At 52.5% G+C, this 27,452-nt stretch overlaps 2 protein-coding genes across 2 annotated transcripts; one reads left to right on the forward strand and one right to left on the reverse strand.

Annotated features, from left to right (window-relative positions):
* Positions 1-823: 823 nt before the first annotated feature.
* On the forward strand, positions 824-15,798 carry ERN2 (endoplasmic reticulum to nucleus signaling 2). The gene is given in 22 exon segments (XM_040636561.1): positions 824-928; positions 2,583-2,688; positions 3,036-3,069; positions 3,301-3,373; positions 4,337-4,409; positions 4,551-4,658; positions 4,909-5,010; positions 5,945-6,209; positions 7,978-8,056; positions 8,144-8,291; positions 8,403-8,524; positions 9,366-9,521; positions 9,787-9,952; positions 12,028-12,112; positions 12,259-12,448; positions 12,531-12,630; positions 12,756-12,958; positions 14,147-14,294; positions 14,385-14,512; positions 15,085-15,208; positions 15,292-15,359; positions 15,445-15,798. Coding segments are annotated over 22 exon segments (2,937 nt in total).
* On the reverse strand, positions 15,798-27,407 carry PLK1 (polo like kinase 1). The gene is made up of 10 exons (XM_040635211.1): positions 26,229-27,407; positions 25,408-25,576; positions 24,550-24,694; positions 23,592-23,685; positions 21,944-22,163; positions 18,400-18,555; positions 17,180-17,257; positions 16,825-16,979; positions 16,541-16,723; positions 15,798-16,305 (listed from the first exon to the last, which is right to left on the reverse strand). The coding sequence occupies exons 1-10, from the start codon at positions 26,634-26,636 to the stop codon at positions 16,099-16,101; spliced, it is 1,815 nt and encodes a 604-aa protein (XP_040491145.1). The 5' UTR covers positions 26,637-27,407; the 3' UTR covers positions 15,798-16,098.
* Between the last annotated feature and the right edge of the window lie 45 nt (positions 27,408-27,452).

Consider the following 27,452-nt stretch of genomic DNA (forward strand, 5'->3'; position numbering starts at 1 on the left):
TTGGGGTGGAGATGGAGGCTATGCACCAGCTAGCAAACTTCAGTGACTGTGGGGGCATGACCAGGAAGGCCAGGGATGACAGAGAGGTGGAGGCAGAGAGGGTGGCAGAGCCAAGCTGCATGATCCTGGGATCAGCAGTGATTTTTACACCAGGAAGAAAGAGAAATTAATGAGCCCAAACGTGACAATTAATGGGACCCCTGCAGGCCCTCCCTGAACCAAGTCGGGGAGGTCTGCCTGCAGCAAGGACTGGAACCACCACAGCAAGGAGTGCTGGATGCTGCACCGTCTGGTATCTAAGGCACGGAAATCTGTAAATTCTGCAAAGACGGGTACCTTATCTCTCCTGCCTCCCAGGCTGCATAATAGGTAAATATTTATTGAATGAGTGAGTCAATCAGTCCATCTATATTCCACCATTTCTCAGTGGAGGAGGCCCCTAGCACAGTAACAAAGAGCACAAGATTTGAGGGCAGACGTCTGAACTCGAATTTCAGTGCCCAGCCTTGGCTTTTCCATTGGTAGTGCTGCGAACATTGAATGAGCTGATGGGGATGGATGCAGAGGGCTTGGTAAAGTACTGGGTGAGCGGGAATGCCTGCAGGAATGGCCTTGGCTGCTAATCTCCCCGTGCTCCCTGCAGCAGGGTGACTGGGGGGTGTGGGTGTGGGTGTGATGGGAAGGGCGGGTCGGGGGAAGGAGCAGGACACCGGCTGAGGTTGTTCCCTGGCCTCTGCATATCCAAGTAGCCCAGCCTGGGGCGGAGTCTCCTCCGGGTCAGGCGGGGGCCTTGCTGTCCCCTGGAGGTGCCGAGGGACCGGCCATGGCCAGCGCAACCTGGGGGTGCGGCCTGTGGCCCCCGCTCCGCCTCGGACTCCTGCTCCTACTCCAGCTCGCGGCGCTGCTGCTCCCTACGCCTGGGCCACAGGTGAGAAGTGGGGCGGCTGTGGGACCTCCAAGGTCAGGGCCCCGGGAGGGGGTGTGGGGGGAGGGGGCGTGGCCACAGGGGGCCTCTTGCCGTCTTCTGGATCCAGAGGGTCCCAAGGCGGACCCTGACCGGGAAAAGCCTCCTAGCTTTGAGAGGTTGCCAGCTGCCCCCACGAACACCTAGCTAGAGAGATGTGCCAGCGTGGAAAGGCCCCTAACAGCCACCCCCTCCTGCAGCATGGCGGTGCAGGTGGAGAGAACAGCCTGAANGGGGGTGCTGGCCTCCTAAAAGTCCTGGGATCCCCAGGGGGACATAGGATTGACTTAAATGTCCTCTGTCCAGAAATGTGCCCCCACAGCCAGTTTCACAAATTCATGAGGCTCACATCCTGTCTCCCTTACCCAGTCCTGTACCCTGGGTTCAGAACCTCTGGGATTAATAAGTAGGAGGTGTGGGCATACGGCCCAGCCCTGCCAGCAGGTAAGAGTCCAGTTTTACAGAAATACAGGGAGAAGGCAAAGGTGCCCAGACTAGAATCCACTCCTTCAGCCTAGAGCCCCCAGAGCGGCTAATGGGATCATGGAGGGTTGGCTGTTCATGCCATTCCCCTGCCCCGCAGCCAGCTCTGGGTCCACCCACGGCTGCCAAGAAAGAATGCGAGCCCAGTGTGGCCAGAGCAGGTGTTTCCAGAAAAATGAGAAAAAGAAGAAATGAGATAAATTAGAGATCTTGATTATTAAAAATGGAAATATTCCCAATTTTAAAATGGGTAGCTAATTAAAAACAAATGTGTAGACATGATGATGGTCAAGCCACCTCAACTGTGGGCAATCTGCCCGCAGCTTCTTCTCAAACGACAAAACAGGCTGCGTAAAGAGAGGGGCTAGGAGGCAGTTTTCTAGACTCGCCACCCAAACCATTGGCTCAGCTCCAAACCTGAGGGTCCTAGAGCAGGATGTGGCTTTTGCAGGGGTGTGGCCAGGCCACCCGGATGTTAGGGTTCCTGTTGGGCACTCAGCCTCACCCTGTTTGCTCAAGGAGGGGCTACAGCAAGTGAGTTAGCCCAGCAGGGGCCCCATGCAAGGGCAGCTCCAGCCCTCCCTCCCTTGGCCGCCCTGAGCCTTGGTCCAGAGGACCCCTGGAGCCTGGCACCAAAAGCAGCTGGGCTGGTCTGGGGAGGCAGAAGGGGTCAGCCCAAGAGAGGCAGACAGCGTGGCAAATGAGTATGGGATCAGGCACTGAAATCAGAGACATGGTGGTTCAAGGACCCGTTCTGCGTGGTTTTTAGGCTAATTACGTACCCTGTGTGAGCCTTAAGTCTCTCTCCCTCATTTGTACAGCACTGGGGACAAGAGCACCCATCTCATAGGGAGGCTGTGAAGTCCTCTAATGAAGGCCCTCAGTCTTCTTTAGAAAACCAGAAAGAATTGAGGGGTGGGGAAGAGGAGGGTTTTTAGAGAGCCCCCCAGCTCCCACTGTCACCCCTGTCTAGGGTCAAGGAGATCAACGGGGGGAGCCAGCAGCTTTCCCAATCATGCTTCTTTCTTTGTCTGTCCCCTTCTGCGAGAGGGGAGACACATCTAGCCCTGCATGGGGTGAGGACAAGGGATGGACCCGGGCTCCTCAGAGGAGGTGACTTTGTTTCCCACTTCAGGTCCAGACCCTCAGGCCAGAGAGCCTCCTGCTAGTGTCCACCCTGGATGGGAGTCTCCATGCACTGAGCAAGCAGACGGGGGACTTAAAGTGGACGCTGAAGGATGGTGAGCAAGGGGTGATCACTTGTCCTTCCTTGGACCTGTGACACAGAAGATAAGAGCCTGGGGTCTAGAATCCAACGAGCAGGTGTCTGCCGGCAGCTGCACCATGTCTCAGCTGTGTGGCCTTGGGAAAGTCACTTCACCTCTCTGAGCCTCCAGGTCCTCACCCGTAAAATGGGGCCAAGGGTGATGACCCTACTTCACAGAGCTCTTGGGAAGATGAAATTACATGCATGACGCATGTTTGGCTCGGTGTCTGGCACACAGTGAGCACACAATGAATATGAGCTGTGCTTATCAGCAGGGAGTCTGGAGGGGGTTACTCACGCTCCATGTCCCTGTGCCCACAGATCCCATCATCCAAGGGCCAATGTATGTCACCGAGTAAGTGAACCTGTGGTCTTTGAAGGAGGGGGCGTCTGGGAGATGGGGAAGGCACAGTTGTCTGGAGGGAGTTGGGTGGGGTGGGCGTGGGTCGTGTTGGAAGGAAGGGAAGAGATTGGCTCTGGAGCTCTGGGTGGGCTCCTATTAACCGGGGAGACAGAGGGAACCGGGGCCTTCATGAACCCAGAGGCCGTGCGCCTAACCCTCCCCCTGTTCTCCTCTGCCCCACAGGACAGCCTTTCTCTCAGATCCAGCTGATGGCAGCCTGTACATCTTGGGGACCCAGAAACAACAGGGATTAATGGTGTGTTTCCTACAGCTTTTGGGGTGGACAGGGCCCGGGCTTCTGTTAGCTGGAGCACGGAGGGTGCTGCATGGTCGGCGCCTGCGTGTCCTGCAGGGGGCTCGGAGAGCATTACGGGAAGGCTGTCCAGAGGCACCTGTTGAAAGGGGGTGGAGGGTGGTGTTTTGGGCCGTGTGCAGAGCAGACTGTCAGGCCCCTGAGGGCATCACAGGAGCTTCTTCAGGATGCCAGGGGCTTCAAGGGGGAAACCTACATCAGTTAGCTTTTGCCAAATAGTCACCCCAAAACTCAATGGCTTAAAAACACCAGCAGTTGATTTAACTCACCATTCTGTGGGATGACAGTTTAGGCTGGACTCAGCTGGGTGGTCTTGACTGAGCTTCCTCCAGCATCTGCCGTCAGCTGCTGGTCCGCTGGATGGCTGTCTCTCTGAAAGTTGGCTGGTGGTTGGCGGGCTTCTGAGAGGGACGACCGGGCCAGGCGTCCCTCATCCTCATCAGGAGAGCCAGGGCTTGTCCATGTGGTAGCAACAAGGGAACCAGAAAGTGGACAAGGCCAGTGCACAAACACTCTGTCCAACTTTGCTTGTATCACCTTCGCTAATGACTCGCCAGCCAAAGCAAGTCCTGCAGCCAAGTGCAGAGTAAAGCGGTGAAGAAATAGATTTCACCTGGTTATGGACGTTGCTGACAGGTCGCCTTGCAAAAGGGCATGCACACGGGGGAGAGAAGGCATTTGGCTTCCACAGAGGCAGTCCGATGGGGGCTATCGAACAGCACTCTACACTTGTCACAGGGAATGGGGTGGAATGTTTGTTAGAACTTTGTGCCATAGAGCCTGCTGTGTGACAACAGCTACGTTACTGACCCCCTCTGGGAAATGAAAACGTTACTAACTGCACCTATTGAGCAGGTTGTATATGTTTTTCTTCTCTTCCTCCTTCCTGGAAATGTTCCTTCTCAGAGGCTGCCCTTCACCATCCCAGAGCTGGTTCACGCCTCCCCATGTCGCAGCTCTGATGGCGTCTTCTACACGGGTAAGCATCTCTCCGGCTTGTGGGTCCAGGTCCAGCAGGGACTGGGACCTCATCATGGTGGGGCCAGCTGGGCACAGGACAGCAGGCAACACACCCTGTCCCAGGCAATCTCAAGGGCTGGTCCACTTTCCACCTCCACAGGCCGGAAGCAGGATGCCTGGTTTGTGGTGGACCCTGAGTCAGGAAAGAGGCAGATGACACTGACCACAGAGGGTCCCTCTACCCCCCGCCTCTACATCGGCCGAACGCGTGAGTCAGGCCCCAGTGGCTCCTGGCAATTGCTTTCCAAGTTGAATCCAGGCCAGTCAGTCAATCTGTCAGTCTGCAAACATTGCCCTGAGCACTAGGCAAGTTGCTGAGGAGACAGCAGTGACCCAGACAGACTGTGACACTCGCAGACTCTGGCCTCCAGGACGGGTGCATGATGACACCCCTGGGGTGGGCGTGGGAGGAGTATCACACGGGCATTCCTGGTAACCCTGCTTCTGGTGATCTGCAGAGTACACGGTCACCATGCATGACCCCAGGGCCCCGGCTCTGCGTTGGAACACCACCTACCGCCGCTACTCGGCACCCCCCATGGATGGCTTGCCTGGGAAATGTGAGTGCCGCCTTTCCCTGGCTCCAGCCTTGGAGCAAGGTCTCCAACTCAGGGAACCCTGGCATCCACAACCAAGCCTCACCACATTCTGAATGACACACCCTTGGTAGATGACCCTAAGTATCCCCCCTCAACCCCCAGCCAGACCCTCCTTTACCCTGAGCTGTCTTTAACAGCCTCACCCCTCCATATTCCAAAGGAGCTGAGCCAGATAACCCTGGATGGCTCCCCTTGTCCTGAGTGACCCCAGGCAAGCCTCGAACACTCTGATGGGTCCTCACAGGTCCTAACTGACCCCTAAAGTTGAACGACCCCTGAGAGATGACCCTAAGTGATCTCCCCAAGAGATTACCCCCTTCATAGTATGACCGTCCCACCCAACAGCCTGAGTGACCTTACAGGGGCCCCTAAGCCACCCCTCACACCCTGACTTCATCATTGTGCATGAGAGCCCATGCAAGTAGCCCTGATACATCCCAGCTGACACTCTCAGGGCCCCTAACTCACCCCCTTTGCACTCTACCTGACGCCCAAGTGACCCACATGCTTCCAGGCCACCCTGATTAACCTCTCCTGGGTGATATCAGTTAGACCATGGCTGACTACCCCACATCCTAAGTGGTCTCTCTTGGTGACCCAGACTGATTCACACATCTAGGTCACCTTTGGATGACCCTGACTGACCCCCACATCCTACACCGCTCTCCGGTTGACCCTGACTGATCCCCTGACGGATCAAAGTGACCCAGTGCACTCTGACTGACCTTCCCATGTCCTCCTAACCCTCCAGAGGATCTCACCTGACCCCCACACACCTGAGTGACTCCCTGATGGCCGACCCTCAAAGCAGCTTCCCCCACCCCACCAAAGATGCTCTGAGATGCCTCAGGTCATAGCCCCTTGCCCACACCTCCCCGGCCGTCTTTCTTGGCAGACATGAGCCACCTGGCATCCTGCGGGATGGGCCTGCTGCTCACCGTGGACCCAGGAAGCGGGGCGGTGCTGTGGACACAGGACCTGGGCATGCCGGTGATGGGCATCTACACCTGGCACCAGGACAGCCTACGCCAGCTACCCCATCTCACGCTGGCTCGGGACACCCTGCATTTCCTTGCCCTCCGCTGGGGCCACATCCGACTGCCTGTCTCAGGTCCCCAGGACATGGCTACCGACTTCTCTGCCTTGGAGACTCAGCTTCTGTAGGTGCCCATCCTTGGGGACTGGGGAGGGGCCCTCTGGGTGGACGGGATGTTCAAGCATGACACACCAATACAGCTGAACCAGGGGCCAAAATACTTCAAACTGGTTTTTTATCAAACTTATTGGCAAATAACCAGTGCCCAGCACCTCCCGCCCCCCGCAGTGTCCCCAGGACCTTCCAGATAGCCCTGGTATTTGGCAATCCTAGGGTAAAATATGGCCTACAGGGGGTCTCTGGGTCTCCACTCCAGTGTATGGATGGTGCTTGTTCTGCGTGGCAGGTGCTGGGCCTTACTGACTGTTAAAGACTAACTCTTACCCTTCCTTACACTACTGAATGCCCTAGAGTCCCCATCTTAGGGGATAAATAGACAGACTGGGAAAATCAGGGATTACCCATTCATTCAATTCATTACACAAATATTAACTGAGCACTTACTGTGTACCAGTCACTCATTAGGCTCTGGAAGTACAATAATACAGCCAGTGTTCCTACAGAGATCTTAGAGTCTAGTGGGGGAGACAGGTGTGTAAGAGGGCAACTATAATAGGGTAGGATAGAGAATGATAAAAGAGAAGTATAGATTTGCCATGGGAATGTATAGGAAGGTACCTAAATTGAGACTGGGGGCAGGAGGTAGTCATGGAAAGCTTCCTGGAGGAAAGGACATCTAAATTGAAACCTGAAGGATGAATAGGAAGCAGGATGAATAGGAAGCGAAAGAGCAAGCGAGCATGGCAGCCAGGGAATGGAAATTAAATAAGGCTGGAGCATAGATCTGAGCAGGGAATAAGGTCTGAGGGTGTTAAGCAGGGATCTTGTAGGATCATTGAAATGGTTTGGACATTTTCTCCTAAGGCTAAGGAAAAGTCATTGGAGGGTTTTAAGCAAAGAAGTGATTTGATCATCTTTTCATTTAGAAAGACAACTCTGGCTGCAGTGTGGATACTATCAGAGTAGTATAGCGAGAAAGCCCACACATAGAATACAGCATTAGTTCACTCATGAGATGAAGATCCTTTGGACTAGGGTGGAAATGCTAGAAATGGAAATAAGTGGAAAGCCAGAGATATGAAGAGGGAGAAACAGTAAGGATTTGGTGATCGGGGAGTTTGGGGATTGTGGGCAAGGAATGAAGTTTTGTGGGCAAGGAATGAAGGTTTGTGAGCAAGTGCTCAGGTTTTTAGAAGCACAGGGTGCTGTCATTTTCAGAGGTAGGGAACACTAGAGGTGGAAGGGGATGAGGAGGAGGTAAGGAATGAAGTGACAAGTTCAGATTTAGAAAATTGAGCTCTCGAAAGAGGTCTGGGCTAGACACAGATTTAGAAATCATGACTCTAGAGTTTGTTTGTATCTGTTAGCTTTTGCTGCCTAACAAAGCACTCCCAAAATTTAAGGCTTAAAAACAATGAACATTTGTTATTTTTCAAGATTCTGTGGGTCAGCTGGGTGGTTTTCTGATCTCGGCAATCTGGTGGCTTGGCTGAGCCTGGATAGTTTAGGATGACCTCTTTCAGCTCCATCATATTTGGTGGACTATTTGGCCTATGGGGTGTCAGATGGTCTGTCATGCCCAGCAGGCTAGCTGAGCACTTCAAGCCTCTGCTTATGTCCCATTTGCTATTATCTCATTCTCCAAAGCAAGTCACATGGCTAAGCCCAGAGTCAATGTGGGAGGGGACAATACAAAGACACAGGTACAGTGGTAACTGAAACTACCCACCACCATCACTCATCCTTCTCCTCTTTTTCTTCTCCCTCACTAGGATGACACTGTATGTGGGGAAGGATGAAACTGGCTTCTATGTTTCTAAAGCACTGGTTCACACAGGGGTGGCCCTAGTGGTGAGAAAGGGTCTCTGAGGGGCTGGAAAGAGGGAGGGGATGGGGCAGGAGAGGAGCTCCCTCACTCATGACTATCTTTTGCCATAGCCTCGTGGACTGACCCTGGCCCCCATGGATGGCCCCACCACAGAAGAAGTGACTCTCCAAGTCTCAGGAGAGCGAGAGGGCTTACCTAGCACTGCTGTCAGATACCCTTCAGGCAGTGTAGCCCTTCCTAGCCAGTGGCTGCTCATTGGTGAGATTCTCCTGGCTCAAACTTGGAGTAGATGAAGGACCTATGAACCCAGCTTCTGAGCTTGCAGGCTGAGGTCACCTTCAGCCAGCTGACTTTTGTTCTGCCCCTTAGGACACCATGAGCCACCCCCAGTCCTGCACACCACCATGCTGAGGGTGCATCCCACCCCAAGAAGTGGGACTGCTGAGAACAGACTCTCAGAGAACACACAGGCCCCAGCCCTCTTCCTGGAGGTCAGTGCTAGAAGGGCAGAGGGCATGGGGTAGGGGAGACTTGGCAGGTTGGGAGGGCAGCTGTTGGACCTTTCCCTCAGGCTTCTAGGAATAACATCTGGGGGTGGGTCAATTGATATCACACAATTTCCTGGAAGAAAAACATACATACATGTTGTTATTGCCAGAAACATATTAGAAGTGTCAAAGGATATTGGTTATCTAAATTGTGAAATAGGGATCACAGTTTTAATTCTTCTTCAGTATAAAAATTACAAAGTATTTATCAAGTTAGAAAATGTAAACAGAAAAACTATAAGAGCATGCTCTCCTGGGAGAGGGCTGGGCAAGAATCACTAGTGGTTCAAGCCATGACCTGCTCCCTCTCCCTCTCCCCCTACCCCCCCAACCCCACTCTCTCTCAAATAAATAAATAAATCTTAAAACAAAACAAAACAAAACAAAACAAAAAAACAGTCATGACCTGGAGCAGTAATTCTCAAATCTGGTTGCTCATCAGAGTCACCTGGGAGCCCACTCAGGCCCCACTGAACTAGACACGGATAGCTGAATATTTTGGTGATTTCCCAAGAGTATTTGTATTTTTTTAGTGATGCCGCACCCCCCCCCCCCAAGAGATACTGGTCCTCAGCTAGGTTTGGAAGACCACACTCTTGGGACACCATGATGTTTCAGTATCACGGAGAGCACCATGTTTCCCACCACATGGACTAATCACTCACTGCCCCTTTAGCCAAGACCAGCAGCCCTGTACTAGGTGATGGAGAAGGGTTAGGGGTTCCATAGTAGAAGGGTTAGGGGTTCCACAGTGTGCTAAGAGTGAAAGTTCCTTTGTCCTCAGCTCCTGAGCCTGAGCCGTGAGAAACCTTGGAACCTGGAGCTGCACCCTGAAGACAAACCCCCAGACTTGTATCCAGGGCTGGGACCCCAAGATCTGTTGGCAGCTAGCCTCACTGCTGTGCTCCTGGGAGGGTGGATTATCTTCCTAATGAGGCAGGTAAGCCTACTGCCCCTGACCTCAGGTCCATCTTAGGGTCTTCCTTGGGGGAACACTGCCCCTCCCCTTCAGGACCACTCAGCAGCTTTCTCCCTCACCCAGCTCTGATTCTGTCCCCTGCCTCTCTCTAAGAAGTTCCCTGAGCCCCTGCTACTGTGTTCTCTATGTTCATGGTCCGGTGCCAGGCTATCTCAGGCACCACTCCTGGGCCTCTCATGAGACAGGAGCCGGCCAGGGCTGAGACCTCTTTGGCCCTGTATTTCAGCAACAGCAGCAGCTAGTGGAGAAGCAGCAGCAGACCGTCCTGGCACCTGCAGATCCTCCTCACATCTCACAGAAAGCTCAGCCCCTGCCATCAGGGGCCACCCTCCAGGGCCAGAAGAGCCTTCCAAGCCCCTCAGAGCAAGCCCAGCCAGTCCAAGACCCAGAAGGTGAGCTTAAGTGGACAGGGAAGGGCAGAGTCAGGTTTAGCTTCAAAGCTGGGTTATTAGAAGTCACTATAGTATGGTGCTTAAGCCTGACTTAGTAAGAAAGGATTTACAACCTCCTATGGAGGTAAGCACTCTAGAACTGTCTGCCATCATTGTTTATCATCACTTTCAAGGACTCTTGGGTGCAGATAGAACTGGGTATAGATCTAACTCCACTAGCTGTTCACTTTGACAGGTTACTTTCCTCCTCTGAGCTTTGATTTTCTCATCTATCAAATGGGAATAACAACACCCATCTCATTGTGTCACTTCATTATGAGGGGTTACTGGCGTCATTATTATTAAATCAGTCTTAGGTGACGTTAATATTTGTGTTAGTTTAACATCATATTTGGTAACAGTACTAGTAAATTACCTAGGTCTCATTTTGTTCTTTTTTCCCTCTCTTTAGTACTTTTTATTTTTAAACATTTCTCTTTTGTCAATTAGATCCTATAAGCTAGCCCTTTCAAGCTTCCCTGGTGTCTGTGGGAGGCCCCAGGGGGCCTTTCCCATGCTTTTATTGGTCAGTCCAGGCTACTTCTCCTGCTTCTTTGGCTCTGGGCCAGACTGGCCTTCAGTCCTTCCCATGCTGCTGCTGGCACCTCTGCTCAAAGCACTGCCTCATGCTGCTGTCCCCTACACTTCAGTGCTGTTCCCGGCATTCACCCCGTGTTCACCCTGCCTCTGCTGAGACAGAGCAGCTCCCCTTCCTGAGGACTGGCTCTTCTAGAAGGTATCCACTGCACCTGAGAAGGTGCCTGAGCCCTGAGGTGTTGCAGTGCTTGTCACTTTAGTGGCTCTGGGTGGGTCCACGTAATACTCACCCACTACACCCTGAAATGCTCATTTCTTCGGGTCTTCAGACTTGAGCTGGATCTTTCCCCAGATAGGTCAGACCCCCTCTTTTCCCAGGATGGCTCTTGTCAAAGGACCCTGTGGTTCTTCTTGCCATTGTCCTTCATTCATCCCTCACCACCAGAGTCTGTAAGGCCCCAGCAACTCTGTCCCTGCCTTCTGAGCTGCCAGAAATGGGCCCACTCCCACCTGTGCTTCCAGACAGGCCCCGAGCCCAGCCACTCCTGAGGGGCCAGGGTACACAAATCAAGGTTACTGCCTGCATCTTGAGAGATGAGAGCGAAGTTTTACTAAAAAAATCCAGAGCAATGCCGAGGGACAGCTTGGTACTTTTCTCACTGATCCTGATGCTGATTCTCCCTTGCTTTTCCTAGAGCTAATTGCAGGGACTAAAGCGGGCAGCTCTTCCTGAGTAGAGTGTTCTCAGGGCCACTGCACTACACAACTCTTGGGGCGCCATGTACGTTTAGCTGTATGAATCGTGTCCCTTGGAACTGAGCAGGGCACAGCCTGGCCAGACATGCCTGGGTCATTGTGAGGGGTGTCTCACAAGCTAAAGGGAAGAGCAGTAACTGTCCAAGTCTACAGACCTCTGCCTGCCTGAGCCAACCCAATCCCATCCTTCTTAATAGGAAACCAAGGCATTCTGGGGACTCCCTGCTCCCCTAGAACTAACTCTGGGACAGGTTTGCATCCAAATGCTCATTGCTGTCCCCTCCCATCGGGGGGGGGCAGTCTTTCCTGGGACTGCACTCACCCTCACCATGCTGCCAGCTGCCAAGCCCACCTTTCTATTTGAAGCCAGTTTCTCAATGAAAAGGGTTTATTATAACTGGTGGAGGTGGGGAGAGTGGCACAGGAAGTAAAGAAAGAAGTCTGGGCAGAAAATGCTGGAAGAGGGAGAATGATAAGGAAGATAATTTAGCAGCCCGCACCTCCACTCTCCTTCTACACATTCACTTAGTCCATAGTAACACTGTGTGGGATCATCAACATGAGTCCCGCTTTATAGATGAGAAAACCGAGGGCAAAGGGGTTAAGTCACTTGCCAAAGACACACAAAGAGGATGTGGCAGCCCCAGACTGGGCATGGAGGGTGGGAGTCCAGAGAAAGGTGGAGGTGGGGGGAGGGTCTAGACTGAGCAGAGGCTCCCTGAGACTGTGCCCCCACCCCCCAGCTGAGCAGCTTACCGTGGTGGGCAAGATTTCCTTCAACCCCAAGGACGTGCTGGGCCGCGGGGCAAGCGGGACGTTTGTTTTCCGGTGAGTAGGTAGCCAGAAGCTGGGCTGGAAATGTGGCTCTCATGGCATTTGGGCTACTGTCCTTTGGGGGGCCATTCTTTCAAAGGCTCCCCAACGTGGGTGAGGAGGGAGCCTCTTCCTTCTTCTTCCCTCTCTGAAACCCCCAGGGGCCAGTTGGAGGGGCGGGCAGTGGCTGTCAAGCGGCTGCTCCGAGAATGCTTTGGCTTGGTCCGGAGGGAGGTCCAGCTGCTACAGGAGTCGGACAGACACCCCAATGTGCTCCGCTACTTTTGTACGGAACGAGGACCCCAGTTCCACTACATTGCTCTGGAGCTCTGCCAGGCCTCCTTGCAGGAGGTGAGCCAGAGCTCGGAGGGGTGGTGGGGTGGTGGCGGGGGTCCCAGCTTGCACAGTGATGCTCTGTCCTCCACCTTTTCAGTACGTGGAAAACCCAGAGCTGGAGCGCTGGGGCCTGGAGCCTATGATGGTGCTGCAGCAGCTGATGTCTGGCCTGGCACACCTGCATTCCCTACATATAGGTAGGCCCCGCCCCTGCCCCGCCCTCTGCCTGCCACGGCGGCACCCCGGCCCTACCCTCCACCCTGGCACAGCCTTCCCCACCTCCGCGCTGAATTCTGCTGGTTCTGCTCTGTTCTGGTCCCAGTGCACCGGGACCTGAAGCCAGCCAACGTCCTCATCGCAGGGCCTGACGGCCCTGACAGCCATGGCAGGGTGGTACTCTCAGACTTCGGCCTCTGCAAGAAGCTGCCTGCTGGTCGCTACAGCTTTAGCCTCCGCTCGGGCATCCCCGGCACGGAAGGCTGGATGGCGCCCGAGCTCCTACAACTCCTGCCCTCTGACAGTCCTGTGAGTCCTTCCCACAGCCCCAGGCTGCACGATTCCCTCCCTGGCCCCGTGCCTCTCCTGCTGTGGCCAAGCCTGTTTCTTCACCTGTAAAGTAGCACAGTTCATCCCTTCTTACTTAGAGCAGTGGCTCTCACCCAGGGACTATTTCACTGCCCAGGGGACATTGGGCCCTGTCTAGAGACATTCTTGATTGTCACACCTGGCAGGGGAATTGGGGCTTGCAACTGGCATCTGGTGGGTAGAGGCCTGGGGTGCGGCTAAACATCCTACAACGCACAGGACAGCCCCCCGTGACAGTAATCCGACCCCAAATGTCAACAGTATCAGGGTTACAAAATCCTGAGCTAGAAAAGGGTTTTCAATCTGCACTGTGCTGCAGAATACCTGGCAAACTTAAGAACAAAGTCAGATGTCCAGGCCCCACATCTGGTGATTCTGACCAGACTAGCCCGGAGCAGGGCCCCAGGTGATTCTAATATGTAGCCAGGGAGAACCACTGGTGTCGAGGGTTTGGGGAGCACCAGAGGAGTGAATATAGTTGAAGCCCAGGGTGTCTGACCCGAGACACTTGAGTCTGAGACCCCAAGATTATGGATTTTCCAGTTGTCAGTGTGTGGGTGGAAGATGAAGTCATGTGCACAGGTGGGAGCACAGGAAAGGTCAGTTGCTAGGCAAAACCAAGCCAAAGCAAGAGAAAGCAGGAAGTGGCCACCCAGAGGCCCAAGGACTAAAGGAACTGACATTATGAGCTTGTACAGATTTTAATTAGTGGCCAATATTTTAACTTTCGGGAAATTCCACATAGCAACCTTGATTTCTGGATTCTCTTGGAAAAGCAAAGCTCTGACACCCGGGAGAGTCCCCTGGAGATCATACAGGTCTCACACCTGCTTCAGTCCCTCGCGCCCGGCTAGTCTCGCTCACTTGTTACCTGCTAGGCCTGGAGGAATGCAGCTTGCACACGTGCACTAGCAGCCCAGGAGGGCCAAGATTTTGGATGAAAACCATGGGCCCCTTTCAGTGGTGCAGAGGGGAGGGGGTCTCAGGTCGAGGGGATGGCTCTCAGGAAGCATCCTTGAGTTCTAGTCTGAACCAAAGCCCTGGCTACCGTAACCCGCAGGAAAATTGAACTGTGCAGGCTTCCCGGAAGCAGGGACTGTCTCCTTATGCTGTCTCTCTGGCCCCCAGACAAGCGCAGTGGACATCTTCTCTGCAGGCTGTGTGTTCTACTACGTGCTTTCTGGCGGCAGCCACCCGTTTGGAGACAGTCTTTATCGCCAGGCAAACATCCTTGCAGGGACTCCCAGCCTGACTCACCTGGAGGAAGAGGCCCATGGTAAGGGGGGACAGGGCCTGGCAGAGAAGGGAGGAAGCAGGGCAGGGAGCTGGGCGGGCCTGAAGCCATCCCTCCCGTTTGCCCCTACAGACAAGGTGGTTGCCAGGAACCTGGTGGAGGCCATGCTGAGCCCCCTGCCGCAGGCCCGCCCTTCAGCACCCCAGGTGCTAGCCCACCCCTTCTTCTGGAGCACAGCCAAGCAGCTCCAGTTCTTCCAGGTCAGAGGGAAATCTTGGGGATGGCCCCAGATAAGTCCCAAGTTTGGGTGCTGAGTGATAAGGGAAAGCTAGAATAGCTGGGGAAAGAGACTGTCTGCCTGTTCCAGAAAGCCCAGCTCCTTCTCTGAACCAAGCTCAGGCCTACACGCCTAGACATTGCCATGCTGGCGCTCTACAGTCTGCTCACTACCACACTTCCAGCCCCAGCCTCCATCCCTACCCCTCTCACCCCCGTGTGACACACGCCCCATACCATTCAACCCTAGTTGTCACTCAGGCTACACTGGCGCCCAGACAGCCCATCCCACTTGTGCACCTTGAGCTAGGGACTTGGTGCCTCTGAGCCTCAGTTTGGTCATCTGTAAAATGGGGACAACAATACATACCTCATAGGTTGAAGGCCTGGCAGGTAACATGGAGACATGGCACCAAGAAGCTGTACTCGAGGGGCAACAATCTTTATCTTAAACCAAGAAGCTTTTGTCGTTTTGCTCCCCCAAGCCACAGAGGCACTCCTGGGCCTTGTGGCCTCTGAAACTGGTCATGAGGCTCAAGAGCTCTTGGTGTCCTAGGATGTCAGCGACTGGCTGGAGAAGGAGTCTGAGCAAGGACCTCTGGTGACGGCTCTGGAGGCAGGGGGCTCCACGGTGGTCCGGGGCGACTGGCAGAAGCACATCTCTGTGCCGCTGCAGACAGGTATAGGCCAGCCTCGGGGTGGGTCCGCCAGATGGAGGGAAATCCAGCAGGGGCAGCCTTGCCAAGGAGTTTCCTGCCCACAGATCTGAGACGGTTCCGGACGTATAAGGGGACGTCAGTGCGAGACCTGCTCCGTGCTATGAGGAACAAGGTGTGCTTTAGGGTTTGAGCAGGGCCTGGATCACGGGGCAGCCTGGTCATGGCTGAGCGGGGGCTCTCTCTCTACCTCCCTCCAGAAGCACCACTACAGGGAGCTCCCGACGGAGGTCCGGCAGGCACTCGGCCACGTCCCCGACAGCTTCATCCAGTACTTCACAGCCCGCTTCCCACGGCTGCTGCTCCACACGTATGGTGCCATGAGGAGCTGTGCCTCCGAAAGCCTCTTCCTGCCTTACTACCCACCGGCCTCGAGGGCCAGGGAGCCATGCCCAGCCGGGAGCTGAGGCCAACGACAAGGGGTAGGGCCCGTGGCTGAGGCCAGCCTCGGTGGCAGGAAAGACTGGCAGAGTCTTGGCAGCCTGGGGCTTCTGGAGCAAAGATGTGCCCAGAGCCCAGAAGTCAGGCACCCTCAGGGACTACAGAAGAAATAGAAGATTCACATGTGTTTAATGTATATAAAGGCAAGGAAAGGACAGTCCAGGATTCAAGAGCGGCATTCTGTACAATGCATATGGTGGGGCTGAGGGGGAAGAGGAAGGGCTGTAGAACCCACACCCGAACATGTACAAAAATAACTTACACGGTGACCCCCACCAGCAAGGATGATGGAGCTCTCCCCAGCCCCCAGGGCTGGGGGGCACATTCTAGAAAACAGCACGAGGGGAGCTAACCAGTGCGGGCCAAGGTGCTGTAAGGATGAGAAGGGGCGCCAGTCCGGAGGGGAGGAAGGCCTACGAGGAGGCCTTGAGACGGTTGGCGGCCGAGCGGGAGCTCAGCAGCTTGTCCACCATGGTGCGGGCGTAGCGGAGCCGGCTGGCCAGCTCCTTGGAGCAGCCGTACTCCTCCAGCAGGCTCAGGCGATACGTGCGGAAGTCCCGCCTCTCATCAATGTAGGTCACGGCTGCCATCAGTGGGCACAGGATGAGTTTGGTATGGTCCTAGGAGGGAAGTGAGGGAAAGAGAGACGGACAGAGTTACCAGCGGCCTGAAGGTCCCAGCTGCTAGTGCATGACGGGGAGTAGAGGAGAGACATTCCAGCCGATGAGGGGTTCTTGCCCCCGCTCATGTGCTTCCTGCTGCCTGATGCCAAGGACAGGTGCCACGCCTCCCACTGCCCACCCCACTCTGGGGGCCTGTGGGTACCCCACCCCGACTCTCCCCACCCAGGTTCACCTGGAAAAAGTTGATCTGTACACAGCCATTGCTGAGGTGCAGGATAATGGCGCTGCGGGTGCGAAACCAGGTGCGCAGGTAGGGTAGCCGGGCGAGCTCATCGCCTTCCCGAGGTGTGATATTGGCCCCCGCCTTCAGCAAGTGTTCACTCATGTAGTTCCGGAAATACTTCAGGAGGGTGATCTGGTTGGAAAGGGAGGGAGGGAGGCCAGAGCTAGAGCCTAATACCTGGCACATGCCTCCCTCCTGGCAACACCAGGCTGCAGCCACCAGCTGGAGCTCACCTTCTTCATCAGGGAGTTGGGATGGGAGCTCACGGTGAGGTAGGACTCTGTGCCATCACGCTCTATGTACTGTAGGCTGTCGCCGTCATTGTAGAGGATCAGGCGTGTTGAGTCGTTGAAGAGCACCCCCACGCTGTTGTCGCACAGCTGGTACCCTGGGAGGTGGAGGGAGACCTCAGGAAGGGGGAGAAGGGAGCAGGAGGGGCACTGGGAGCTGGAAGTGGGAGGCCTGGGATGGAGACAGGAGACTCTAGACAGCAGAGGACCAAGGAGCCAAAAAAGGCAAGAGCCTGGAACAGCTCAAAGGGTCACTTGGCCATACCCGAGCCACCCACCCATTCTGGAAGCAACCTACCAAGGCCGTACTTGTCCGAATAGTCCACCCACTTGCTGACCCAGAAGATGGGGATGCAGGCGGGATCCTCAGCCTCCTCTGTGACAGAAACAGATAGATGGTTGGTCAGCACCAGTGTCTTCCCCTCCGGTCCACTCAGGTGGCCCATGCCAGTGAGGATTGTTGGGCGCCCCACCCAGGCTCCGTCAAGAGGCCTGGGGCCCCAGAGAAGAGCCAAGCAGAGCTTGTGTCACCACCAAGCCCTGGTAAGCAGCAGGACAGACAAGTTCCAGTTCCATACATTCATTCATTCAGTCCATCCACTGACCCACCCTGTGCCACGCGCTGCCACAGGTGCAGTGAGCAATGGCATAAAACCCAGCCTTCACAAACTTACATTCTTGTTATAGGGACAGAGGCTGATCAACATAAATATGGACAAAATAAATGTTACTTCTATCATGGTGAGAGTCAGTGGCCAAGGGATTATCTAATCTTTTGGTTTTGAGTGATTAAAAAATTGTCAGAATATACACAATCCCAAATACATCAAAATGTTACGTTCAGGGGCACCTGGGAGGCTCAGTCCATTAAGTGTCTGACTTCAGCTCAGGTCATCATCTCAGGTTCATGGTATCAAGCCCAGTGTAGTGGCGAGCCTGCTTCTCCCTCTCACTCTGCCCCTCCCCCCATTCATGCTCGCTCGCTCACTCACTCTCTCTCTCTCAAATAAATAAAATCTTTAAAAAAAATGTTGTGTTCAGCACATGCAATAATCCCTTATTTAAATACAGGGGGATGAGAAGTGCTAGGAGTGGGGGGCCAGGGAAATGCTCATGGAGGGGACACTGGGGCAGACATCTGAAAGAGGCGAGCATGAGCCCTGCACATATCTGGAGGAAGTACATTCCAGAAGAGAACAGTATGAGCAAGAGCCCCGAGGCTCTTGAAGACTAAGCAGGAATCCACCGAACAGCAGAAAGAGCATGTGCAGATGTGTAAGGTAGCACACGGAGGTGCTGGAAGATGGGACACTTGTGGAGGCAGAATAATCAGAAAAAGACAGGCGGGCCGTGAATGCCAGGCTAACCCATTTGGATCTTAATCTATAGGAAACCTGGGAACTAATGGTATTATGGAGACCCAGGCCTGGACAAGCCCCGGACACTGTGCAGCAGAGACTTCCCGGACCTCTTCCAGGTGCACGGGCAACCCCATCCCCAGGCCCTTCCCGTGCCCACCTTGCCTCACCAGCCCCCGCTCTGAGGGCTTGGACGCATTGACGCTGTGTAGCTGCTGCAGCATGTCGCCCAGGTGGCAGTCAACCGCCTCACTGGTCTCCCGGACCACTGGCTCCTCTTTTTCCCGGGGCCGCTCGGGCATGGGGTTCTCTGTGCCTAGGATGAAGATGACACACAGTCATTAGCTGGGCACAAAGGCAGCAGGCTGGGAGGGACATGGGACCCTCTGCCATAGCTGGTACCCTCCCCAGAGAAAAATTATTTTAGCTGCCATTGCTTTGGGTAAATTGAGTCAGTGCTGAGTTATAGAGCAGCAGCTGCCACGCTCATGTGACAGGAGCATGGTACTCATACCTCTAGAGCCAAGCCAAGCCCTTGAGGAAGGTTTCATGGCCACACACACCAAAGAGCTTCAGACGCTCCGGCCTCTGCCCCAATGCTGGGCCCTGCAGGACACCACCAGGCACTCCGGGAGATAGTGTGAAGGTACCACCAGCCCAGAGGTGCCCAGCCAAGAATTAAAATCCAGGAAAATGGGAGGGCTCAGTAAATTCACATAGCTGATCAACAAAATGGATTAAGCAGGCATTTGATGAAAACATGAGATTTTTTTCTTTCCACCCCCAAGTTTTATATAGATGTCCAAAGAGTCTGAAAAGATACACTTTGAGATCTTCTCATTGGTTATATTTGGGTTAGAAAAGCCCGGATGATTTTTATTGTGATTATGCTCTAAAGTTTCCTTCCCCACCAACACGTGCTAGTTGTCTTATATGCAATTTGTCTTATAATATTTTCAAGATCAGAGTTTTTAAGTTAAAAAAAACTACGCTGTGGTAAGAACTGAAATGTGAACTAATAAGATATTTGGGACTTGCTTTAAAAACTCTAGCAAAGAAGGTGCCTGGGTGGCTCAGTTGGTTAAGTGTCTGCCTTCAGCTCAGGTCGTGATCCCAGGTTTCTGGGATTGAGCCCCATGTTGGGCTCTCTGCTCAGCGGAGAATCTGTTTCTCCCTCTCCCTCTGCCCCTCCCCTGTTCTCTCTCTCTCAAATAAAATAAATAAATATATAAAACCTTAAAAAAAAAGAAAAAACAAAACTAAATAAAAAAATATTATTATTTAAAAAAAAGAAAAAAGAAAAAGAAAAAACAAAACTAGCAAGGGGGGCACCTGGGTAGCTCAGTTGGTTAGGAAACCAACTCTTGATTTTGGCACAGGTCAGGACTCGGGGTAGTGAGATCAAGCCCCATGTGGGGCTGCCGAATCTGAGCAGCATCTGCTTGGGATGTTATTTCTCTCTGGCCACCCCCCTCACTTCCAGGATGTCTCTCTCTAAAATAAATAAGTAAATCTTAAAAACAAGAAGCCCAAAAAACCAATTCTAGCAGGGCACCTAGGTGGCTCAATTGGTTAAATGTCTGACTCTTGATTTCGGCTCAGGTCATGAGATCAAGTTACATGTCAGGCTCTGCGTTGGGCGTGGAGCCTGCTTAGGATTCTCTCTCTCCCTCTGCCCACCGCCTCCCAACCCTGTGTGTGCTTTCTCTCTCTAAAAAAATTAAATAAATAAATAAAAATAAAAACTCTAGCCAAAAAAGGGGAGAAGGTAGAAACGGATAAAACTAGGTACAGGCAGGCAAATGTTGCTAACTACTGAAAATGGGTGATGAATACATGGGGATTCCTCATACAGTTAGTTCTCTCTACTTTTGCAGACATTTGAAAATTTCCAGCATAAGAATTAAAAAAAAAAAAAAAGCTTTATGTTCAAAAATTCAAAAAGAAACATAATCTTTAAAATAGCATTATTTTATACATTATAGGCCAAAGAATAAATCCATGAGTACATGTTGATATAAGTAACCATTAAATAATGAGAGAGAAGGACCAACTCTTCCTTACAGAAGAATTCCAATGAATGAATTTAGAAGGAGTGGGGAAGAGAGAGGAATCTCCATTAGAATAACACATGAGCAACTGCCATCCCGAGATCCATGGAGATCCACCAAGGATTTAAGAGTTTGAGGAGAAACAGGATTGTCTCAAAGTAGTTCCGGCAAGGTTTTATTAATTACGAAGGGAAAAATTCTAACTCTGCAGTGGAGAAACCAATCAGACACCACCCAAACAACTGATCAAGATTAATATTACCAATGAAAAGAAATGGCAAAAACAAACAAAAAAGGAATCCTTAACAGTATTAAAAAAAAAAAAAAGCAAAAAAGCCAAACCAAAATAAATCCCCTCCAAAACAACAAAAACCCCAAAAAACAAAAACCCCACAAAAATAAAAGACAGACCAAAACAGTATTAGATTACAACAGAAACAAATGATTTTATATATTAAATTGGTGCTATATCCACACGGAGGAGAAAAAGTATTTCAAATGACCTTTTTAAAAATACTATGTAACCTTAGTGAAATATTCTAAGGACAAATGGAACTTCGATAAGCTAAAACACCATTAAAAAAAATAAGAGGCTAGTTCATAGATGTTGAAAAATCTATGTATATTAATGTTAAGGAAATAAGATTGATTTTATTCTTGTATTTCTTTTCAACTGACAAAGAAGTCAAAATCATATAATATTGTATATGAACTGGACACTCGTAAATTACAAAAAGTAGTAACTCCACAGCAGACAAAACAAGATTGTACCAGTGTTAAATTTCCTGAACTTGCTCGCTGTGTCATGTGCTGTGTTCCAAGCATGCCATGTGTATTAAACAAAAAATCTTTGTTTTTAGGAAAAATACACTGAAGTATTAAGTGGTCAAGGGCAGGACGTATACAACTTACTTTTAAGTGGCTGGGGGGGGAAAAGTAGATACACACACACACACACACACACAACTTTATATATACTAAGAAAAGATAAAGCAAGTGTAGAAAAACATTAATTGGTGGAAAAAAGGGAGATTTGCCTACTCTTCCACCTTTTCATAAAGTTTGAAATAATACTGAAATATTGTGATGAAAAAATGTGACTCAGAAATAGCAGTACAAACTCAAGGTTTTTCCCCCACCGAAGTAGGTACTTCCTAATTCTGGCCTTTGAAGAGAACTGGACATAATGACAACCCAAGCAAGGTAAATGTCTGGGATTAACTTCAAAAATACTTCAAAGGAACAAAAAAGGAATGATGAAGCAAATGTGACAAAATCTGACTGACTGTTGAATGTGTGTGGGGGGGTGAGTCCACTGCATTATGCCCTACATATATATTTGAAATTTTTCATATTTTTTTTCAATGAACCAGCAAAGTGTGATGTTAGGAATTTTTTAAATGCTAAGGGTTTTTCGGGCATGGCATTCAGTCCACTCTCCTTTTTCTGGGCACGACAGATCTGATCCAGCCAGTGTTAAAGTCTGTCTTTCCCGCTAGGGCCCACCCAGGGGAAGCAGGGCATTTTGTCCTGGGGTGGGGCGGGCACTGTGGATTCAAGGACAGGGGCAGGTCCTACGGCACGCCTGGGCTCTGGGGGCCACCCATCCACACAGCTGAAGCCTAGGCTCTCTCTGGGGGTCTGCTGTTTTACCTTTATTGAGGACTGTGAGAGGCTTCCGGTTGCTGGGGTCCAGACTGCTGGGAGCAATGGAAAACCGAGGTGCAATGGTGAGACAGGTGATGGGTAGTCGGGCGGGGATGTAGCCAGACGTAAAGAACTCGTCATTGAGCAGCTCGTGAATGGTGGGGCGGGCAGTAGGATCTGTCTGAAGCATCTTCTGGATGAGGGAGGCGGCCACAGGGTTGATGTGCTGGAGCAGAAAGGAAGGGCTGTGAGCAGGACGTGATGGGGGACCCGAATGCAGTGCTGCCATAAAGGCACCGTAGCCCCTGGCCCATACACGCCATGCCCAGTGGCCATAAATCTGCCAGTTCCCCATATTGGCTTTACTGAGTTGACAACTGTCAACCTATGCTATGAGAATGATCACTTCTCCTTCCTTTTGAGACTCAAGATTCACTGGATTTGCCCTGAATTTGTTCTCGAGTAACTTAAGTTGCTCACCAGTACGGTAGCACTTGAGTACATAGGCTGTGGGATCATAAAGACCTGGTTAAGTCCCAGTACTGTCCCGAAGAGCAGCTGTGGCAAGTAACCCAACTTGCTCAGGACTTTGGTGTCTTCATCTGGAAAGCAAGGACATAGCACCAAGCCTGGAGTCCTACTAGGATTCGATTGGGGATAACCCAGCACAAATCAAATGCATAGTAACAGCCTAGTATTAGCTGTACACTTACTTGTGCCAGCACAGTGTTCCAAGCACATCACGTGTATTAACTTGCTTACCCTTCACAAAAACATCTAAGGGGTGGAGGTCTCTATTACCATCTCTCTTTTGCAGAGGAGGAAACGGAGCACAGAGAGGTTAAGTGCCTTTCCTAAGAATACGCACCTAATGAGTGGTAAAGCCAGCACCCACACCAAAATACTAGGGTGCTCTCGTGCACCCACTCTGAACCCTCCAGGGTCTGTCTATCTGACAGTTAAATGACCCTTTGTGACAGATTTCGTCTGTCTGTCCTTATGGAGACAGGACCCTTGACTTCACAAGAGTCAAGGGAAGCAAACGGGAAAGCAGCCACCTGTCACAGGCTTCTGCAAAACAGACTGTTCCTTTCAATGCACTGACACCAGTGGTTGTGAAAATGTACACCACTTTGGATTCACGGTGGTTCAGGATTCTGTGAGTGCTTACTGTATACAAGGCGCCCTGCGAGCTGCACCAGAGGCAATGACTCTCTTTTATAAATGGGAAACTAGAATTCAAGAGATTCAGGCCATTTGTCCACTGTGATCTGGCTGCTATGTGACAGAGCCCAGTTAAGTCAAGAAGGACCACTTCCAGAGGTTAAACAGCACTTCTGTGTCTGCCTCCTGCTCCCTCCCCATTTTTTTCTTTATTCTCTTTTCTCTTTACACATCTTTTGGGTTATCTACACAACCTTTGAGAATCTATAAACTCTCTCCCCTTAGAAAAAATACTTCTGTGGACATACGTCAAGCTCTGTATGTAATTTCAGACACAGATCCACCAAAGCTCTGGGGCTACCCTAGGGGGAGGGTTGACCTATCTCTGTCCCTAGGATATGGCTGGGCTCAGTAAACAGCTTTTGGGGGGGGAACCCCAAAAAAACCAAAATAAATTTAAACTTAAAGAAAAAAAAAGTGTTTTAGTCACCTTGGGAATACTGTAGTCATTCTTCTTGATCCGAAGGTAGGTCTCTTTAAGGCAAGAGGTCTCAAAAGGTGGTTTGCCCACTAACAGTGTATACCTGTAAGCACAGGGGGCTGATTTGGCTCAAGACTCCCAGCCAAAACCTACCTGCCGGGGGAATCATCTCAGGGCTGGCATCTGGAAAGTCTGACTTTGGGGCCCCTGAGGATAGTCCTCAAGCCCACAGGAGCCAGGACATGGGTAAGGCTGAGCCCTCAGGAGAAGACAGGTGTCAGCACGAGGACTCTTCAGGCCAGTAGTGACTTTTCAGCTGGAGCCTGTAGGAATCCAGGGCCCTGGAGGCTGCTGGCCAGTACAAAACAGGTCCCAGTGCGTGGGCTACCTCCCCCTACAGAGGCAGCCCCACTTTGATAGTTCTGCACTTAAGGCATGAAGTTTTCATTTGAAAAAGCTCTACTGCAAAGAAGTATGGAAGCCACTGCTACAACTCAACTCTAGCTCTCCAGTACCCCGGCCAACAATAAAAAGTGAACACCCAAAAGGGCCCAACCTTCTGCCCACCACCCACCACCTTGGAAGGCCCTGATCCAGACTTTATTATACATGGAAATCACCCAGGGATCTTGTTAAACTCCAGATTCTGAGCCAGTCAGTAGTCTGGGTCCTGAGATTCTGCATTTCTAACAAGTTCCTGGGTGATGCTGCTGCTCTGTGGACCACACTTTGAGTAGCAAGGGACTAGAGCAGGTTTGTGAAGGCCCGCCAGCCCCCATCCCCATAGCCCAGGCTGCTGCAGGAATCCCACAGGATATACCAGTGACAAGAAAAGATATGGAAGTCAGGCTTTGTTTTTGGGCAATCTGTTCTCTGGAGCAGCCTCTCCATAGGCAGAAAGGTCCAAAGGATAAAGTCAGCTAGGTCCAAAAGGGCCAGGTGGGTCCTAAGACAACTCCCAACTTACATGATACACCCAATGGACCACACGTCCACCTCGAAACTGTGCCCTTTCTTGCTCAGCACCTCAGGAGCTATGTAATTAGGAGTCCCGCACAGGGTCTTCTTGCGTTCCCCGTCATACTCCACTTTGGTTGCCAGTCCAAAATCCCCTGGGACAGAGGGAGGAAAAGGGGGTCCTTAGCTGCTAGCCTCTGTCATCTGCCAATGCAGAAAGCTGGTACAGGTGTGACTGTCAAGAACCAGGGTCATTTGACCCCTCGGGCCCCTACTCCTTGTAGGCAGCAAGGCTTGCACAGGATTCCTCCCACCACGTTGGCCCACTGGGTGGGGGGGTGTCTCCCCTTAGAAAGGAGGGCCAGGTTTCTAAAAGGGAACTGAAGGAAATGCCCTCAGGGATCAAGCGAGTAAGGGTCAGGACTGCTATTTGGCAAGTTTGTGAGTTAACAGGGAGAGGTGGGGATTGTGGCAAATCCCAGGGAGCCTAAGGGGAACAGTGGCTTTTTAACCCAGCAAAGAGCTGCCTGGGAGATTATTGTCTCAGAACTGCTGGAGCTTCCAACTGTTTAAAAGGAGTTCCAAACCCCAATTTTTAGGTCAAGCAACCCAACTTGTGTCAATGGAAACGAATTCAAATTCTTTTAAAAAAGTACTGTGTGGTAGCACTAAAAAATGCATCTGCAGGGTAGAGGCTTGGGGCTTTTGGTTTTAAATTTCTGTATTAAAGAGAGGATTCTAGAGGCCATCAACAGCCCAGACTTCTACCATCCTCTTCCTCCCTCGTCTCCTTCCTATTTCCTCTCCCAGCCTCCTCCTCATTCCCGCTTCTGGAGGTGTCAAGCACCCCTGCAGGCCCAACACTCACCTATTTTCACCTCCAGATCCTCATTCAGGAAAAGGTTGCCGAGCTTGAGGTCCCGGTGAATAACCCGGTTTCGGTGCAGATACTGGCAGCCAAGGACAATCTGCCGAAGGTAGTAGCGGGCTTCGGGCTCGGTCAGTGCTTTTCTTCGCTTGTGCAGCTCCAGGAGAGACTGAGCGGGGGAAGGAGAGGAGGAATGGGGTGCCGGTACCGAGGCACAGGGCAGGCCTTGTCATTAAAAGCAGCCCAGGACGCCAGGGCAGCTACGGTTTGTTCTCTCCCCTAAGCCTGGCCACTACGGGTCATAGCACCCCTTCTCCCAGTAGCTCCCTCCCAAGCCTCCTCCTACCTGGGATGCCTCTTCCAGTCCCACTCCCGGAAGCTCCAAACCCACAGTATCCCTCCCTGGGTCTTTGCGCAGCAGGAGATCCCTCTCCAGCCACCTCTCTTTCCGGAAGCTCCGAGGTCTGTCTCCAACCACCCTCTCCCCGACCCAGCCCTACTCCGGAAGCTCGGACCCGCAGCACCCCTTCCCCGGGACTCCTCCCTTAGCAACTCCGGAAGCCTTAGCGTCCAGTACCAGGATTCTCCTCCTACCCGCGCCTCCCCTGCTGCGCTCAACACCTAGCGTCCAGGAGCCGCCTTCCCTAGCAGCGACAGGACTCGGGGGCCACTTAACCGGAACCCCATCCCCTAGCAGCTCCAAGTGCCAAGCACCCTCTCCTCTCTCCTCGAGACCTTTACAGTCCCTAGCTCGAGGTTCCCAGCCCCTCCAAGCCCCCGGATCCCCCCGCCAACCCCGGTCCCCAGGCAGCGACACTCACCCTCCGGCGGCAGAGCTCCAACACCACGAACACGAAGTCGTTGTCCTCGAAAAAGCCGTGGAAGCCTACGATGTGCTGGTGGGCGAGGCTGCGGTGAATGGATATCTCCATGGACATCTTCTCCTTCTGGTGCGGCTTGAGCAGCAGCGACTTAGGCACGATCTTGCCCGCGAACACCTCCTTGGTGTCGGCGTCCGAGATCTCGAAGCACTTAGCAAAGCCGCCCTTCCCCAGAAAGCGTCCCCGCAGGTAGCGCCGCCGGCTGCGCGGGTCCACTAGGACCTCCGGGATCTCTTTCGCCGGCGGTGCGGCCGCCGGGGCCCCGGGAGCTGCAACTCCCGGGCCCCCAGCTTTCCCTGGGTCGGCTGGTGCCCGCGCCAGCTTCCCTGCAGTTGCCGCCGCACTCATGTTCCCGGAGTTGCTCCGCGGACCTAGCTGGGTCTGGGCAGAGGCTTGGCACCGCTTCGCTCCTCCTCGAATTCAAACGCGGCGCCGGGAACGTTACAAGAGCCTGCGCGCCACTGATTGGCCGCGGGGATTTAAAATCCAAACCCGCCCGCCGCGCGGCACGATGGGAGCGCTCTGCACCGCGGTCTCCTTTAAACCCGTACTCAGCCCTGGGGGGTAAGACTTGATTGACAGGGACTCGCGCACAGCAGACACGTGGGATGCCTGAGAAACCGTACCGGCGTGGTGATGCCAAGACCCGCCCGAGGAGAGAGGGGAGTTCAGGGTTTCCCCCTTTCTCGGCGGCGGCCGGGGAAGCTCCTGCAGTTCCCACGCACCTCCTCCAGGAAGTTTTTCCTAGTACCTCCTTCCACCCTCACCCGGCCTTCTAGACTATAAACTCTTGAAAATAGAGACTTTGCAGGGCAGCCTCAGGCAGCCGCCTCCGATGTCCTCAGCTCTCTTCCAAGACACCCCAATAAGCTAAAACCCAAGTAAAAACAGGGAGCTTGCCAGGCAGACGCACTTCCGTGCCAAGGTCCCTACCTTCAGAATAACAGCTGCTACTTAGCCCCTCAGGAATATAGAGCAACTCCACTCAAAGCATATATGGTTCAGGGACCACCAACATTACCATCACCTGGGAACTTGTTAGAAAGAAAATTTCAGGCCTTACCCCAGACCTCCTGATTCAGGAATCTACCTTTCAATGTGACTGCCAGGTGATTCCCACACACACTGATGTTTGAGACGCACAGTACCAGCAGCAACACCGCC

The sequence above is a fragment of the Ursus maritimus genome, unplaced genomic scaffold (genome assembly GCF_017311325.1).
Source record: "Ursus maritimus isolate PB19 unplaced genomic scaffold, ASM1731132v1 scaffold_2, whole genome shotgun sequence".
NCBI classification, from domain to species: Eukaryota; Metazoa; Chordata; class Mammalia; order Carnivora; family Ursidae; genus Ursus; species Ursus maritimus.